The following is a 16811-nucleotide window of genomic DNA, read 5'->3' on the forward strand; positions in this document are numbered from 1 at the left end:
CTTGGACCTCAAATGATCCTTCTTTTGAATCACTTTCTTTCTTTCTTTCTTTCTTTCTTTCTTTCTTTCTTTCTTTCTTTCTTTCTTTCTTTCTTTCTTTCTTTCTTTCTTTCTTTCTTTCTTCCTTCCTTCCTTCCTTCCTTCCTTCCTTTCTCTTTCTTTCTTTCTTTCTTTCTTTCTTTCTTTCTTTCTTTCTTTCTTTCTTTCTTTCTTTCTTTCTTTCTTTCTTTCTTTCTTTTTCTTTCTTTCTTTCTCCTTCCTTCCTTCCTTCCTTCCTTCCTTCCTTCCTTCCTTCCTTCCTTCCTTCCTTCCTTCCTTCCTTCCTTCCTTCCTTCCTTCCTTCCTTCCTTCTTTTCTTTCTTTCCTTCTTGCCTTTCTATTTCATTTTCCAAGATGCTGTTACAACCTATTTTCTTTTCTGCTTTCATACTTTTCTATCTATCCTATTTCTGAATCTGCTCTCTGTGACCTTAGCATGAGAGACGGTGCATCAACTTGTATAATCGGCATGTATAATCGTCATGAATTGGACTCAGTGGGTTGTAGAAAAGAAAGTTGAGAGGGAGATGTGTTGGTGGAGGGCAGAGTCAGTAGAAAGAAGGAAGTCAGGGTGGTACTTTGGCTACAAGATACTTTGTATACATGAATGAAAGTTTCTAAAAATAAAATAAAATTAAATTAAGGCGTATTGGATTTGACTCAAGAAGCTAACCTGTCGCCTACTGATTAGTATTTTTCCTTTATGGTTGCTGAGAGAAGACCAACCAAGTTATTTCACCAGATAAAGCTAAAACTTATCTATGTAGCTTGCTTTCTTTGGGATTTGATAGCTTCTTAATGGCAGCAGGATAACCTTCCATCCCACATTCTCACTGGTCTATCAGGGATGGTTTTACAAAAGTTCGGTGGGTTGTTGATTTTGCTTTTAGCATTACTCCATACTGAATTGGTACAATATCTCCAGAATAAGTTTTTATTATGAACCTATGATGGATTTGTTGGTATCTACCCAAAAGCACAGTAACACCTGTGGAGGGCACAATGTTGAAGTTTGAGTCCTATCTATGATTGGCCGCAAGGCTCAGGGAATAATAAAGAAGTGGGGGCAGAAAGGATTAGATACCAACTAACACAAGTATCTCAACTGGAAGACGGGGAAGAGGCTGTGTAATGATTTCCTCGGGACACAACATAAACACTGTACCTATGACCTCACAGCAGCAGCTATGATTATTTGTAGAAGATCAAACCACTTAAAAATTATAACCTATCCATTTTCTTTGGGTGGATAATAATTCCATAATTCCACTGGATGACCCAATGCTCAGGCACATATGGGCATCACTAATTGGACTCAGTGGGTTGTAGAAAAGCAAGTTGAGAGGGAGATGTGTTGGTGGGGGGCAGGGTGAGTAGAATGGAGGAAGTTGGGGTAAATCTGATCAAGGTACTTTGTATACATGTATGAAAATTTCCAAAATTGGATTTGGACTCAAAAAGCCAGGATTTAGACCTAGCTCTGACTAGGCCGTCTTGATGATCAAGTGGAATAATGTGTGGGAAGCACTCTGCAAACTAAAAAAGACTCCTCGAGTCTTAGGCATTATTAATAATAGTTGTGACATTTGGGCAGGTATTCAGAATGTTACTGAGAGCTGATTTCTTTTCCCAGACTGCTACACTTGAAAAGTTAATTTAAATGAATCCCGAAAAGATATTGACAGAGCTAAATTTGCTTCGAGCTTCTAGGATTTTAAACTTTTTTTCCCCTCTAAATCCCTGAGATGCTGGGTTAATTTAGTTCTTTCACCACCAAATGACAAGTCAATTTGAACATCTCACTTGCTGTGGTGGCAAGAGTGTGGCTCTTTGGTTTTTATGCTTTGCATATTCAGCCAGGTTTATGGAGTAAGACAAAGGATGAGCAAATGAAGTTTGCTTTTCAACCTGCTCTAGTCTTCAAAAATTCATATCTTGGGGCTGGAGAGATGGCTCAGCAGGTAAGAGCACTGACTGCTCTCCTGAAGGTCCTGAGTTCAAATCCCAGCAACCATCCATAATGAAATCTGACACCCTCTTCTGGTGTGTCTAAAGACAGCTACAATGCACTCGCATATAATAATAAATACATCTATAAAAAATTCATATCTCAATTAAAAAATAGACTTCTACATTATCTAGCTTAACCCCTGGATCCTGTTCAAAGACTACATAAGGGGGATGCAATGATCAAATAAATATTATATTACTCTTATGCAGCTTAAATAAATACACTTTATTAGAATGAGCAGTCAGCCACTTCCTAAGTTAGCAAATTCGATTTTTGATTCCCGAAACTAAAGAATAGAATTTAAGGTATTCTTAAACATTTTAAGTCTTATAGTTTGTGCTCAAATGATGTGGAGTTTTAAGAGTAATGACTTCCCTTTATTACTTTCATTTTTACAAGTTTACTTCCTAATCACAAAATACGTTGCATACTCAAGTTGCATAAAATGGAGCTCAAGGCCCCTGAGCTAAACTGTCGCGTTGACATCCACACCTCCTATGGGTTGTCTTGCTTTCCAATAGACATGTAAGTTCCACTTCTCTAAGGATTTGCTGCAGGGAAAACAATTTGTTTTGAAGTTCAGTTGGAAACCATTCCTCATGAGTCAGTAGTTGATAAGGACACAACCGATGAGGGAAGTCCCCGCTGTGACTCTTGGAGATACGTCCTATGCACCATAGCTTGATATGTGTTAGTCTCATCATAGATGTCAGTTTTTAATCTCTAATTCACTTAGCTCTAAATGGTGACATGGAGCTAATGGCCACTGTACTGGCAGCACGGCTCTGGATTGTCCCAGTTGATGTGCCCAGGAGACTTTTGCAAGGCTTTGCTTTTCAATAGAACAGCTCATAGTCTAGGAGATGTTTCCTTTTTTTTTTTAAGATTTATTTATATATTTTATTTATATGTGTACACTGCAACTGTCTTCAGACATACACTAGAAGAGGGCATCAGACCCCATTACAGTTGGTTGTGAGCCACCATGTGGTTGCTGGAAATTGAACTCAGTACCTCTGCAAGACCAGTCAGTGCTCTTAAGCGCTGAGCCATCTCTTCAGCCCTCTGGGAGATGTTTTATTGGTTCTATACATTAATAGGGCTTGTAGCCCTATTACAAATGAAAACAAAACAAAAACTCTGTAGGTACCAGAAAAGCACATGCACTTCAGTATGGAGTGCACACAGAGGCAAAGATGAGTATCCTGTGTGCCTATAGTGTGTGCTTCTATCATTATGTTGACTATGGTTTGGTTTCAGACTTTTAAATCCTGGAGATTCAACCCAGAGCCTTATACAGGCAACAGAAGTACTTATCATTGAACTACATTCTCAGTTCCTGGTGAAAGAACTTAAGCATCTATTAACTTAAGGACTTTTCCTGCAAGAAAGCATTTTTACTTATTCATTTGTGATCTTTGAAGAATAGTTTTGTTTATTTATTTTCATATGTATGGGTGTTGTGTTTGCATGTATATCTGTGGACCATGTGTGTGCCTGGTGCATGCAGTGGCCAGAGGAAGCCAGAATTACAGATAGACAATAGCCATCATGGGGGTGATGAGAATTGAACCAGGGTCCTCTGGAGTATCAACCAGCAATCTTCACTGATCAGCCATATTTCCAAGCCTCATTTATTTATCTTTTGTCTTTTTTTTTTTTGAGACAGGGTTTCTCTGTATAGCCCTGGCTATCCTGAGACTAGATATGTAGGTCAAGCTGACCTTGAACTCACAGAGATCTGCCTGCCCCTGTGTCCTGGGATTAAAGGCATGTACCACCACCAACTGGCCTTTATTTATTTTTTAAACCCTTATAAAAATAGTGTCTGTCAATGGTTTGCCTTGGAATTCATGTCCAATGGTCCATGGCTTGTAAAGAGCTGTAAAACAACATGTTTAAATCTAGGGCTCTTATTTAGTCTTTAGATTCAGATTTCCTTCAGGATATAATTAAGCCACACAGTTTCCTTTCTAGTTTCATTTCTGTTGCATGTACTGCATGCCAGAGACAGAGGCAAAAGCTAATGGAACAGTTCACAGTGGTTGCAACTAAGTAGTTTAGTCACGCCAATCTGAGATCTAAATTAATGTGCTTGCTATATCGCCATGGAAACAGCTCCCCTAGTGTCTCATATATGCATCCCAGCATCCTTAGGTTCAAACCCTGGAGGTTCAACTACTTGTCAGGCAGAGAGAGAACCTTAGGTTGTAGGACCATTGTGCTGTTAGTACAATAATGACTTCATATCATTGATATAGGAAAGAAATACCTTGTGATTCTTAAACAAGTGCTATTCCCCAAAGACATGTGAGAGAGTCATATTCTCTACAGTACCACTCGTGCAGATCCAAACCAAAACCAAACCAAAACAACCCCCCCCCAAACAAAACTACCACCTACCAAAACAAAGCAAAACCACAAGCAAACAAAACCAACCAAACAAAAGTGAATGGCAAAAAGAAAAATATTTTAGAAAAATGTTAACACAAATCCCGAGTTGTTGAAAAAAATGAAATGCTAACACAAAACCCATGTATTGCGCACTAGCTTCAAGCAATATGCTTATTACCTAATATTTTCAAGCATTAATACACTTCAGACATCTCCCTGCATAGCATTAAAAGCAATTCTACAGACACTAAGCCTCAACACTCTATACCTATATGTTCTTCACAACAGTAATATAGAACAGGCTAGCAAAAGTCACAGGGTACCAGGGATGATACTGCACTCTGCTCCATCACTTAATGACCAATTATGCTTCATACAGTGATTCATAAAATGCATTAGGTCCTTCCAAGAGTGACAGGACTGGTGACCTCTACACAGGGTTGGTGGTGCTGGTTAATGACTCAATAATACATAGGCCATTATCCAGAAAACACACTTTGTTGTTGTTATTTGGGAGAGGGACAACACCTGCCCAAACTCAAGACAGTTCATTAAAGTTTGACTTTTTAAAAAGGCCAAATAGTAAATAGCTCTAGGATGCAATGAAGCACAATGATTGGAAAATGACCCAAGAAACAGTTCTGGAGGCAGATTTGCCTTCTGCCTACACGCTGACATCTACCTGGATGAGGTTGGCAGCTGGGTTCCTTCTTTTCTCAAAATGCTTCTGGCGGTGCTGTTCCTGCACTTTTAAAGCAAAACCTGAGCCAAGAATGCCCTGGAACAAAATACAAAATAGCAGCATTTTAAGGAACAAATATCTTAAACACTTCTACAACAAATTGAAAAAAAAGACAAAAAAAATATGTAATCCATTGATAATCAATGTATTGCTTATTAAAAAAAAACCCACTTTTTATCTTTGTTATAATACTGTCAGGTAATGGCGAGCTATTGGTTAATACTGCCCAAAGATAATGCCTTTTGTTCTGTAGTAAATCAACTGGGAATTATTATTAATTAATTTCAGGTATCAGAAGAAACATCATGCTTAGAGATAGAAATGAACATTAAATCCAAGCAAGTGGTCTTAAATGATATAACTTAGGCGCATGAACTCTGCTTTGGACTGGGCTGGGTTTTGAATTTGGGAGATGTAAAATCTTGCTCTTGTAGATATCATGTTTAACTTTTAACATTGATAAGACTCTGGGATTGTACATCATCCATCATGAACAAAATTTGGGAAAAATTAGGGGGAGTGGGTAGGTTTAGATCTATTCTAGCTGTAGCCATTAAAAAGAGGCTATCAGGTTTGGAGCTGGAGATCTGGCCAGTCTGTATGAAAACAAAAACCAAATAAATAATCCTAAAACAACAACAAAACCAAGAGCATGACTCACTGACAAACCCATCCCTGGTTTCCTCACTTTCAACCTGGCCCTTTCAGCATGTTGTTTAGTTCAACAACTATCCTGGTTTTGGCTTGCCTATTTGGAATGTGGGGTTAGAAAGATTAATATACCCTCCTTCGTTTATGTCATTTTTAAGTTTATTTTGTTCTTTTAAAGGTTTATTATAGTTTAAATTACGTGCATATGTATATGCATGCATGTGACAGGAACTGGAGATAAGGGTGTTGAATGCTGTGTGCAATGTGGGTGCTAGGAATGGAGCCTAGGCTTTCTTCTACAAGAGTGGGCAAACACTCAACTGCGGAGCCATCTCTAGTCCTAGGTGCTTTGTTGCTGCTGCTAGTTTGAGTTCTTTTTGCTTATCATCTTAAACCACAAACAATCTCGTTCTTCGAGGCTTACTTCTCTTTTTAGTTTGTTTAGGGCTGGCGTCTGTGAAATCAAGATGCCTTTTGTCTCAACCTTGGGTTCACATTCAGAGCTTGCTGAATCCAGTCTCTGGGCTTTGCCTGTGTTCTTGACTTCATTAGTATGATGCTGGGAGCTCCAGTGCTTTCAAGTCTAGCTTTCACTTGCTAGCTATAAATTATTTGTCTTTTATTAAACTTCAAGGAGTCTAACCCTTAGGTTAGAGTTGGGTATCTTCTCAGCACTATGTCAGTATCTTCTGCAGGCAAGAATTGCCCAACTGTCATTATCTAAAAGGTGAGATGCCTCTTGGAGAAGTGGTGGGTTTAAAAAAATATTTTAGTTTATCTCACTTATAGAAGGTATTAAGTCTCAGCCATGTGACAACTTGACTAAGATACTTTTGGGCCTAGATAGCCCTTGACCTTCCATCTTATCTTGAGACTTCACAATTCTGAGCACATTGGTGACAATAAATAACCAGACATTAGGTAGTGCAATCGTGTTTAAAATACAGAATTGTAAGGTAATACTATTTGCTACTAGTATGCACTGTTCTCCTCTACTATTAATTAGAATGAATGACTGCTCTGAAATGCGCAATTAAATCATTGGCTCTGTTTTTTCTCTTTCAGTGTAGGTCTTGTACTGCCCAGTATCTCCATTTCATACAGGTTGTGATTACACAAGCTAAGCTTTATAAAAGCTGCTTTGTACGCTCTGGTTTGTAGATTTAAATACTATTTCTCCACTTGGAATCACAAATGGTCTTTCTCCACTTGCAAATCCAGATCAGCTCTAGTCATTTGAAACTGTTTGTTTGTTAAATGAGACTATTTGGGGGGAAAGATCAGCTGATTCTTCTCCTACCTTTATTTCCTAATTAGTATAAACATGTAGAAGAGAACACACAATAGCTTTATAATACAAAATTTTTTTTCAAGTTTTATTTATGTATTACTTGCTCTGATCATAATTCGGACTTTTAAAATGAACATTGAACTAAAGCAATAGCCATCATTTTGAGCACTAAATATATGAATAAGGATCTTCAGAGTTAATCTCCTTTTGAAATCAAACAGAAACCCTACACAGAATAATTTAATATCTACTAAGCAACAGAAAATGATGCTAAAAATCACATGGTATTACTTTGAAGCATATTTTAGTAGCTAGCAACTGTTTACTACATGTCCCTGTGCCAGACTGCACATTACAGGTATTATTAAGCAGATCTGCTCCCTATTTCGATCCCCCCCCCACCGCCTCTATTCACATACAGTTGGCATCTCTACACAGACGTCTGTGATGCTATAAACACAGATGCAACATGGCTCCATCTTTTAATATGTTTGCCATCTCTTCCAATCCTGGTAATAGAAGCAAATTCCTTCAAATTGATTTTCATTAATTTTCAAGGTTAACAGAAATTAAAATTTTAGGTTTTAAGACTTGATTCTAGGCCAATAAATGGCACATAAATGCCAAGTGGGAAAAAAATAACCTTGACAAAAATTTTAAATGTTTACGCCTCCCTTACCATTCAACTTCAAAGAGACCAGGTTTCACCCTCAACATTGCAACCACCCACATGCTGGCTTCTAATACTTGTTTAGATTACTTTTTATCTACTATATTTGTTAATATTTTTAATGATTGCAGATAGTAGCTAATATGTGTTTGTGGAATAGTTGATATTTGAAATCAAACAGAACTACTTGGTTGCCTTAAACTTAAGCCAGTTGGATAGCTAAGGGATTCAATCTCTGAACCCCAATTTCTTCATAATAAAAGCAACTTATAGCTAGGGGATCCAGGAGTGAGCAAGGCTGGTGTGAGAGGCTGCTGTAGGGAAGTCTGGTCAGCCTGCAGGAGCTCAGTAGCCTAGATCCTGGGGCGGGGGAGGGGGAGCTGGAGGATGTAGCCTACACTGGAGTTTGGAATAAGCGGCTTGTTGATCCTGTGAGGTGCAACAGAGTTCTTCTACTGTCAAGGTAAGATAGGACACCATGGCCACTGAGTTTCCTGGGTGGGGGCTCACCATCCTCTTCACCTTTCTGTGTTGATTTGAATAAGAATGGTCTCCATGAGTTTGTGTATTTGAATGCTTTAGTCATTAGGGAGTGACACTATCTCAGAAGGATTAGGAGGTGTGGCCTCGGTGGAGGAAGTGTGTCACTGGGACCTATGTGGCAAGGATGGAGTATCTAAGGAGAGCCCAAGAAAGGCTACAGATTGGTGAAGGTGCAGCCCAGTTGTGGCAAGGGACCTCAGCAGTATGGAAACAGCCAGCAATATGGGATGAACACCAGGAAGAGCAGTAGATGTTGAGTGAAGCCTGTGGGAGCCTAGAAGACAAGCTGTATGTGCTTCAGAGGGCAGAGTTAGAGAAGTGACCCAAGTCCTCTGGAGAAACTCAGAAGATCATGGATTCCAGACATTGGTCATTGAGTTATTTACATAGTTGGAGTTCAGTTTAGCTTTCTTCAGATTGTGACTGTGACCTGGTTCTTTCCTCTAAGAAGTAAGAAAGTATTTAATTTATTTTTGATTTTATAAGATCCTTCAGTCGAGAGACTTTGGATTTTAGCAAAGACTTTGGGCCTCTTTTTTTTAAGAGAAAGTTTTAAAGTGAATTTGTAAGATTGTGGAACTTTTAAGTTTGAAAATGTTTTATATTGGATACCAATATTGATGTGTTATCTTTGGGATGAACAAGAAAGGCAATATGGCTCAGCAGTGATTCGTTTGTGTGGCAAGGTAGCAAGAAGTCAACTGTGCTGAAGAGTTTTTTGTTTTGTTTTGTTTTGTTTTGCTTTTTTTTTTTTTGTTCACTTGACACAAGCTAAAGTCATCAGACAGGAGGGAACCTAAGTTAATTATGCTTCTATAATATGGGGTTGCAGGGAAGCTTGTAGGGCATTTTCTTAATTAGTTATTGATGGGGAGGTCTCCGTGCATTATAGGTGGTGCTGTCCCTTGGCTAAGCTGCATATGTAGCAGAGGATGGCATTGTTGGACATCAAAGGGAGGAGAGGCCCTTGGTCCTGAGAAGGCTCGATGCCCCAGTGTAGGAGAATGCCAGGACAGGAAAGTGGGAGTAGGTGGGTTGGTGAGCAGGGGAGGGAGGATGGGATAGATGGGATAGGGTGTTTCCAGAGGAAAACAGGAAAGGGGATAACATCTGAAATGTAAATAAAGAAAATATCTAATAAAATAAAAGAAAGCAGAGTGAGCAAGCCATGGGGAGCAGGCAAGTAAGCAGCATCCCTCTACAGCCTCTGCCTCAGCTCCTGCCTCTAGGCTCCTGCCTTGCTTGCGTTCCTGCCTCCACTGCTTTTGAGGATGAGATTTCACATAGAATTGTGAGTGAAATTAACCCTTTGCCCCACAAGTTGCTTTTGGTCATGGTATTCCATCACAGCGAGAATAATCCTAAGACCTCTCCTGGCAAAATGCTCATTCATTTCCATTAGGCAGCATTGCTGCTGGCTGGCAGGTACAGAGTGCAAAATGACAGCTCAGCACCTATAGTGAGATCACAGTAAAAAGATGCACAGGAGAGGCCTCTTCCCTCGGCATTGTTAGGAAATGGTATGCTTAGCACCAGCACATTTTATGGATTTTTAACAAAGCTTAATTTAATTTGTATATAAAATAGCAACTGCTTTATTGGAAACATTTCCACAAATGACTACTTAGTCTCAGGCCTATAACCTAACACAACAACATAGTTCAACCTTCCTGTAATGGTTCAGAGTTTCATTATAGGATCCTTGTACTGTGGAGATCCTGACCCTGACTCTAACTGACCCTGAGTCTTCACATACTTTGAACAATTATCTCTGTTTGCTTATTGCAGAATTTCATTTCCTGCACTGCTGCTAAGTTTCCAATGTCTCTTCCTGTGCAGTGCCTTTTCTGCTGGCCTCTACTGTCTATTTTAACACTCCATTTATCTCCGTGACCTCAGGGTAAATATAAACATAAAACAGCAGGTATTTTGTGACACAACTTCGGCGGTGGGGGGTGGATGGGGGAAAGAAACCCAAGACTGAATTTTCTATTTCCAAAGGTGTATTTTTCTGTAGTGAATCTGATGACTGAGTCTTTCTATATTCTTTTCTGGGTTGCTGGGACAGCCATGAAAGCTGACTTTGGGCTGCATGTGGTGGCTCTATAGCCTTATCAAGACAGCCAGGACTACATAGAGAACCCGTCTTAAAACAAAACAACAAAAAGAATTTACTTTGGATATGGGAGATTCTTCCCTGTCTATCTTATATTACCATTTTGGATCTGGAAACCTATTTTTATAACCTTATAAATTAGGGGGGGGGTTAGCTTTTCTCATAGTAATCACTTGATTTACATTATCACATTATTCATTATCTGGACTCAAGCAGTCCTTATCATGAGTCTTCTTCCACTACTTTAATGAAGAAATATACTAAGAAAAAAATTCACTGATATGAATTGGGTCTCCACAAATTCACATGCTGCCTGTACTTCAGAATGTGAGTTATTTGAATACAGGGAGGGTCCTTGCCAGGGTAATTAAGTTAGAATGAGGTCATTAGAAGGAGCCCTAATCATGCAAATGATGTCCTTACAAGATAAATAAATTTGGATATAAATGTTGTCAGGACATATAAAGGGATGGCCCTCCCTTAGTACCTCAAGCATGGAGGCTCAGACAGTACTCCCCCTCTTACAGCTTTTTGGTGGGACTTACCCTGATAATCCCTGGATCTCAATATCTAGATTAGATATCTATATATCTAATATCTATCTCAATATCTAGATTATTAGAGCCACGAGACTAATTTCTATTGTTGAGGCACCCAAGTCTATGGTACCTGGTCAAAGTGATCCTAGCACACTAAGATTGTTAGGCAGTTAGTGAGAAATGTAAGTCAAATTGAGGCATAATACCCAAGAATGTGCATAGCCTCTGTAGCCTCCTGCCATGGTTTTGAGTGGTATGGGCCTGAACCTGCTGGTCAGTGGATAGTTGGGACCTGACTCTGGGAAGAGCAGGAGCACCCTCTGAGGTCATTTACGGTCAAAGGACAAGCACTGTGATCTAACGTCTGTGGTACTAAAAATCCCCAACTGACCTCGGTGTGCTCAGCTTCCTCTGGCCTATGCTCTCGGGTTTCAGTTTGACAGAGGTTGCACTCTGGCATGCCTGCTGCCCGGAACAAGGAGGAGACTGTTTTTCTTAGGCACACCTGTTGTGACTGACCCTCACTCCTTACTGTTGGCTCCCTGATGCCCAGCTCCACCTCAGATGGAGAGGCCAAGAAAATGATGTCCGGAGTGACGAGGTAAATGGGAATGCCACGTCCAACTGCCTTTAAAAAAACAAGAGGCTAAATTTACGAGAAAGTCAAGTCTCGTCCTTTGAAGAGAAACTAATCAGGAGCCCAGAGGGAGATAAATGTGTTCTTCATTCTGACAAAATGCAGAAGCTTCTCATTAAGAAAAAAAAAATCAATGTCTGTGACACTTGTATAAATCATCTGACACAGTTACAACACTTAAGGTCAGATGCTTCTCATTCAAGTATTTGGGAAGAGGAAAGAACTCCTGTGCACATCTATCTTTCCATTTACGTACATTATAAGCCAAATTGCAGTAATTAGTTTAAATGAAGCTATCTTTAAATCTTTATAAACATTTAAGATGGATTAGTGGCATGTTGATGAAAACAATCTGAATTATTTGTTTATACAGATCTAGCCAGTATCGGAGATTCAAGATCATGTTTTACGCACCATCTACCTGGATACACTTGGAAAAAGTCAACATTTATTAGAATAATAGTACTGGTCAATGAAATAGATTTGTTCCTCAGAACACGAATGCATGAGGGCTCCCTCCAATAAATCTTGAGGACCCAGTTGAAGCGGGCATTATTGTTGAGAAGATACTCACAGCAGGAAGTGCAAAGAAAGAAATGCCAAGGAGTGCGAAGCCTGCAGAGAGCAATCTTCCCAGCCAAGTTAGGGGTGTTTTGTCTCCATAGCCAATGGTTGTCAGTGTAATCTAGAAACAAAGTCAACAGAACATCCAGCTTAAGTACTCGAGAAGGAAGTTAGGATCTAGGAGAGGGAGACAACACAGTATCTCCACTAAATCATGATGCAAGAAGTCTTGTTGGCCCATTCTCTTCCTGAGCTTTAATTTTCCATGACGCATAACAGAACTTCTCTTTGTTTAAGGGGAGGAATAACCTGCATAGTTGTTCTCCCTGGTAATCCAGCCTCCAGCTTGTCCATGTGTATTCAAAGGCAAGTTATTTGGGTAAGAAAATCATCATCCCTGATATAGAAGAGATATGCCTGGAGTTTTAAGCTAGTACCCCAAACGGTGATCTCTTCAATACGACTGTTGATGGTTTTCTTACGGCTTTAAGTGTTCAGGCTACATTTTATGATTTGCAGTGGAATAAAAACGAAAGGAATATAGTTCTTGTCCTGAGGTTATTATGATAGTAAGGTAAGCATGATAAAAGCAACTAACTAAAACAGGAAGAGAGGCATACAGGAATTTTAGTGGTGTATGCACATGCATGCCTATGTTTATGTGTGTGTGTGTGTGTGTGTATGTATGTGAATGATCTGTAGTTTTTCAGTCAAAAGAGTGTCATCAGCAAACAATAAGTCTTTTAATTCTTCCTATCTGATCTGAATGCCTCTTATTTCTTTTCTTGCCTAATTGTTCTGGAAAGGACTTCTTATACTAACTTTTTTAAAAAATGTAAAAATATTTATTTTTCAATGTGTGTGGGCAGATGGGTAGGCATGGGTATCACATGCAAGTAGAAGTCAGAGGATAACTTGTAGAAGTTGGTTTTCTCCTTTCCTCACATGGGATCCTGGAGTCAAACTTACATTGTCATGCTTGGTGGCAAGTGGTTTTACTGGCTGAACCATTTCATTGGTCTGACATGCATTCCTAATTTTAAAATAATAAAAAAGAATTCTATTTCAATTAAGGGTCTCTCTCTCTCTCTCTCTCTCTCTGTGTGTGTGTGTGTGTGTGTGTGTGTGTGTGTGCATACACGTGTTTAGATATATGCTAGTGAGTGCGATCCCAACAGAGGCTAGAGGCTATGGTTCCCTTCCAGGCTGAAGTCATGGGTGGTTCTGAATTACCTGACATAGATATTCTTCCTCTGGAAGAGAAATAAATTCTCTTACCCATTGAATCATCACTCCAGCAGTTTTCTGGCTATAATGAAGTTATCTGAGATAAACTGGGCATGGAAAGACAAATACCACAGGTGTTCTTTTTTTAAAATTCTTTCTTTTAGTTTTGAGATTATGATATAATGACATCATTTCTGCTTCCTTTTCTCCCTCCAAACTCTCCTACAAACCTTTCCTTGCTCTTTTTGAAACATATGGCCGTCTTTGTATTAATTGTTACTACATACATATGTTTATATGCTCATGAGTACATGCACACACACACACACACACACACACACACACACACACACGCACGCACACACATGCACACGCACTCCTAAGTACCTGATCAGTCTGTATAAAGTTACTTGTATTTATGTTTCTAGGACTGACTGTTTAGTACTGGATAACTAATTGTGAGCTCTTCCCTGTGGAAGACTATTTCTCCTAACTCATCATTGCTTAGTTGCCTGTAGTTCTTTCTATGGATTGACACCTCCTGGGCTTTCTCTTACTAATTTGGCTATCTATTCGTGCCCTTGTTCAGCTCATGTTCAGGCAGTCATGTTGGTGAGAGTTTATGGGTATAGCTCCCAACATTCATAGGTTACGCAATCTCACAGCACACTCCTTGTTTTTCTGGCTCTTACAATCTCCCCATGTCCTCTTCTGCAAAGTTCCCTGTGAAATTCCTGGTATACTTCCTTTTATTGTACTTATGCACCCCGTTACCCATCCACTTGCTCATTTCAGAAGCCCTAGGCTCATCCCAATTATTCCTCGTTATCTCTCCCTTTGTTGGACCTTATCAGCAAATCCCATTGATCCTGCGTGAGATGTTACAAATCCTACCTTCTGTCACCATGGCCACCTGGAAGGCCAAGTTGCTATACTAGTTCCTACCAGCTTACGTTTGCCTTTTCCTCTGGTTCTTTCTCTATAGACCTAAAAGGAATGGCATTTTCTCACTCCCTTCTGAGAAAAAAATAGTTCAATGGTTTTCTATTTTATTTCTTGAACCACAGGGTTCGCATGATTCTTCTCTTTGGAAAGGATCATAACCTCATATCTGCTTGGGGTACTTTAGCCATCACAGCATTCCAGCGCCTCTGAAAAGTTAGAATCTTGTTGATTCAGGCAAGCCCAGGAAGCCTTTTGATCATATTGTCCCATCAGTGAAATTCTTCTTTGCCAAATCTTCCCAGGGCTCCTTACTGACTTTTAGATCTCTCAAATATTCTTTCATGGAGGAAGATTTCTCTATCTAGTCTACTATAGTCTCTTGTTACTGTATATATCGACAGTTACTTCCTGCCCCCTCCCTCCCTCCCTTCCTCCCTTCCTTCCTTCTTTCCTTCCTTCCTATTTTCCTTCCTTAATTCTTTATTTTCTTCTTCTTACTCTGTTCTCTTCTTTCCTCCATTCTGTGACAGGGTCTTTTTCCATAGCTATCCTGCTATCTTCAAATTTGCAATCTTTCTGTCTTTGCGTCCCAAAGGCTGGGATTACAGAGACACACCAAGACCATCTGTGCTTCTTGTTATTGTGATAGCACTTGTAACAAGTGCTGGTAATTTAGACAGAATTCATAACAAGTACTGAATTCATACCAAATGGAATAAAGATGACCTGTATCTTATTGTCTTTTCAACATCTAGCATGGTGCTTGCTACCAATAATGGAGAACCCAGTATTTAGAAAATAATTAAAAGACCCTTTCAAGATTATTGGCAAGAAATTGATTGAGAAATATAGGAAAGAAACTCCTATAAACCTCCAGCTTGAAGGGAGGCTTCTGAGGATGGGCTTGTACATGGTTTAGGAAGGATGAAACTGAAGAAGGAAAGGATAATGGCTTTATGGTGGGGTAGGAATCCAAGGAGGCAGAGGAAAAGGAATGAAGAACACTTCTTGCAGGTGTTAGCCTTGGCCTGATGAACAAACTCTCCTGTGGGAGATAATGTAGGCACAGCAGGAATGGGGATGGGAACAGGGAAGGCATTGACAATTCTCTAATCACCTGAAGAAGTTGGAGACTTTTGAGGGGAACCAGAGGCCTATGGGAGGGGACAATGCTTGGGACAGTGGGAGTGTGGGAGGGCATCAGGTGCAAGTCAGCAAGAGGTCTGTGGGTGGAAGAGCTCATCCAGGGCTGCAGAGAAGAAAGTGTGCTGGCAGCTCATAGCCAATGAAGTCAGGTGGATGAATGAACTCCAATGAACTCCAACTACAACAGTATGAGACTCTCAGACATATTTACCAATACTGCCAAAGCCAGCGTTTTGTTTTAATTTTATCATATGTTTAAGCAACCACTGTTTTTCTGCCAAATCGCTTAATCTTTTTACAATGATTTATTAATAATAACCCACTGAAAGAATATTTCCTGACTTTGCTATGGGTGAAAATGTGACATTTCATGGTTGCTTTGTGTTTCTTTTTTTTCTTTTTTAATATTTTTATTTTCTATATTCTTTGTTTACATTCCAAATGATTTCCCCTTTCCCGGATCCCCCCTCCCAAGTTATAGTCCAGGTTCTCAGAGAGCAGAATTCAATGCACTGCATCTAAATCTATAGAATGGGACACAGCAAAGTGACTATATTATGTTTTATAATGATAATTTTTTTCTCTTCCAGGAATGGTAATGACACAGAGATAGAATAATGTAGATTCAGAGAAATTGGGTCAACTTCCCTTGGATTTTGGTGAAGAGTTGATCCACCTGACTGCCCTGTAATTTGGACTTCTAAAATGACCGTATCCAGAAAATTTTGTAGAACTAGGAACTGATTTTCATTTCTCAACAAATTATTCCTCTCTGGATTCAAAGAAACTCAGGAATTTCTTGGTTGGTTGCTTATGGTCCTGTTGCTTTCAGGCTTGGGCAAGCCCAAGATGCAAAAGGGTGGCCAGTTCATTCCCTTTGTATCAGGGAAAGATTTGGTGACAATTTCATTTGTCTTTGTCAAGAGCACATCCTTTCCCTTCTGTGGCTGTAAATGAAATAATAGGTCTCATACTGTGAACAGGAAGGTAGTGCTATGCAAAATAACACAGTCTTATGAAAGCAGAAGGGAAGATTCCAGGGAAGAAGAAAGAGTAGAGAGGCAGCAAAGGGAATAAATGGAGGTAAATGTGATCAAATAACTTTATATATATGTATCACAATATCCCAATGAAACACAGCTTTTCAGACAATATATTCCAGTAAAAACAGGAAATAAAGCTATGAAGTTTCTAAGGTGCACTTTACAATGATGAGGTCAGTTTTTTTCCAGGAATTCATAGTAACTTCTCTAGTTGATGTAGCTACCAATATTCTAAGACAAGGCTTGAAACATT

At 39.5% G+C, this 16811-nt stretch overlaps 1 protein-coding gene across 2 annotated transcripts in view; it reads right to left on the bottom strand.

Moving 5' to 3' along the window:
• The window catches only part of Kcnq5 (potassium voltage-gated channel subfamily Q member 5), a 557693-nt gene that overhangs the window by 82622 nt on the left and 458260 nt on the right, over nucleotides 1-16811 (bottom strand). Inside the window, exons 6-7 of one of the 2 annotated variants that reach the window (XM_052192553.1) lie at nucleotides 12208-12318; nucleotides 5127-5222 (exon numbers count right to left, since the gene is read on the bottom strand). In XM_052192553.1, coding sequence (XP_052048513.1) covers nucleotides 5127-5222; nucleotides 12208-12318 — 207 coding nt within the window. The remainder of the gene's footprint in view (nucleotides 1-5126; nucleotides 5223-12207; nucleotides 12319-16811) is intronic. The other variant, XM_052192554.1, reaches the window with a different exon arrangement.

Source organism: Apodemus sylvaticus, chromosome 9 (assembly GCF_947179515.1).
Source record: "Apodemus sylvaticus chromosome 9, mApoSyl1.1, whole genome shotgun sequence".
Taxonomy (NCBI): domain Eukaryota; kingdom Metazoa; phylum Chordata; class Mammalia; order Rodentia; family Muridae; genus Apodemus; species Apodemus sylvaticus.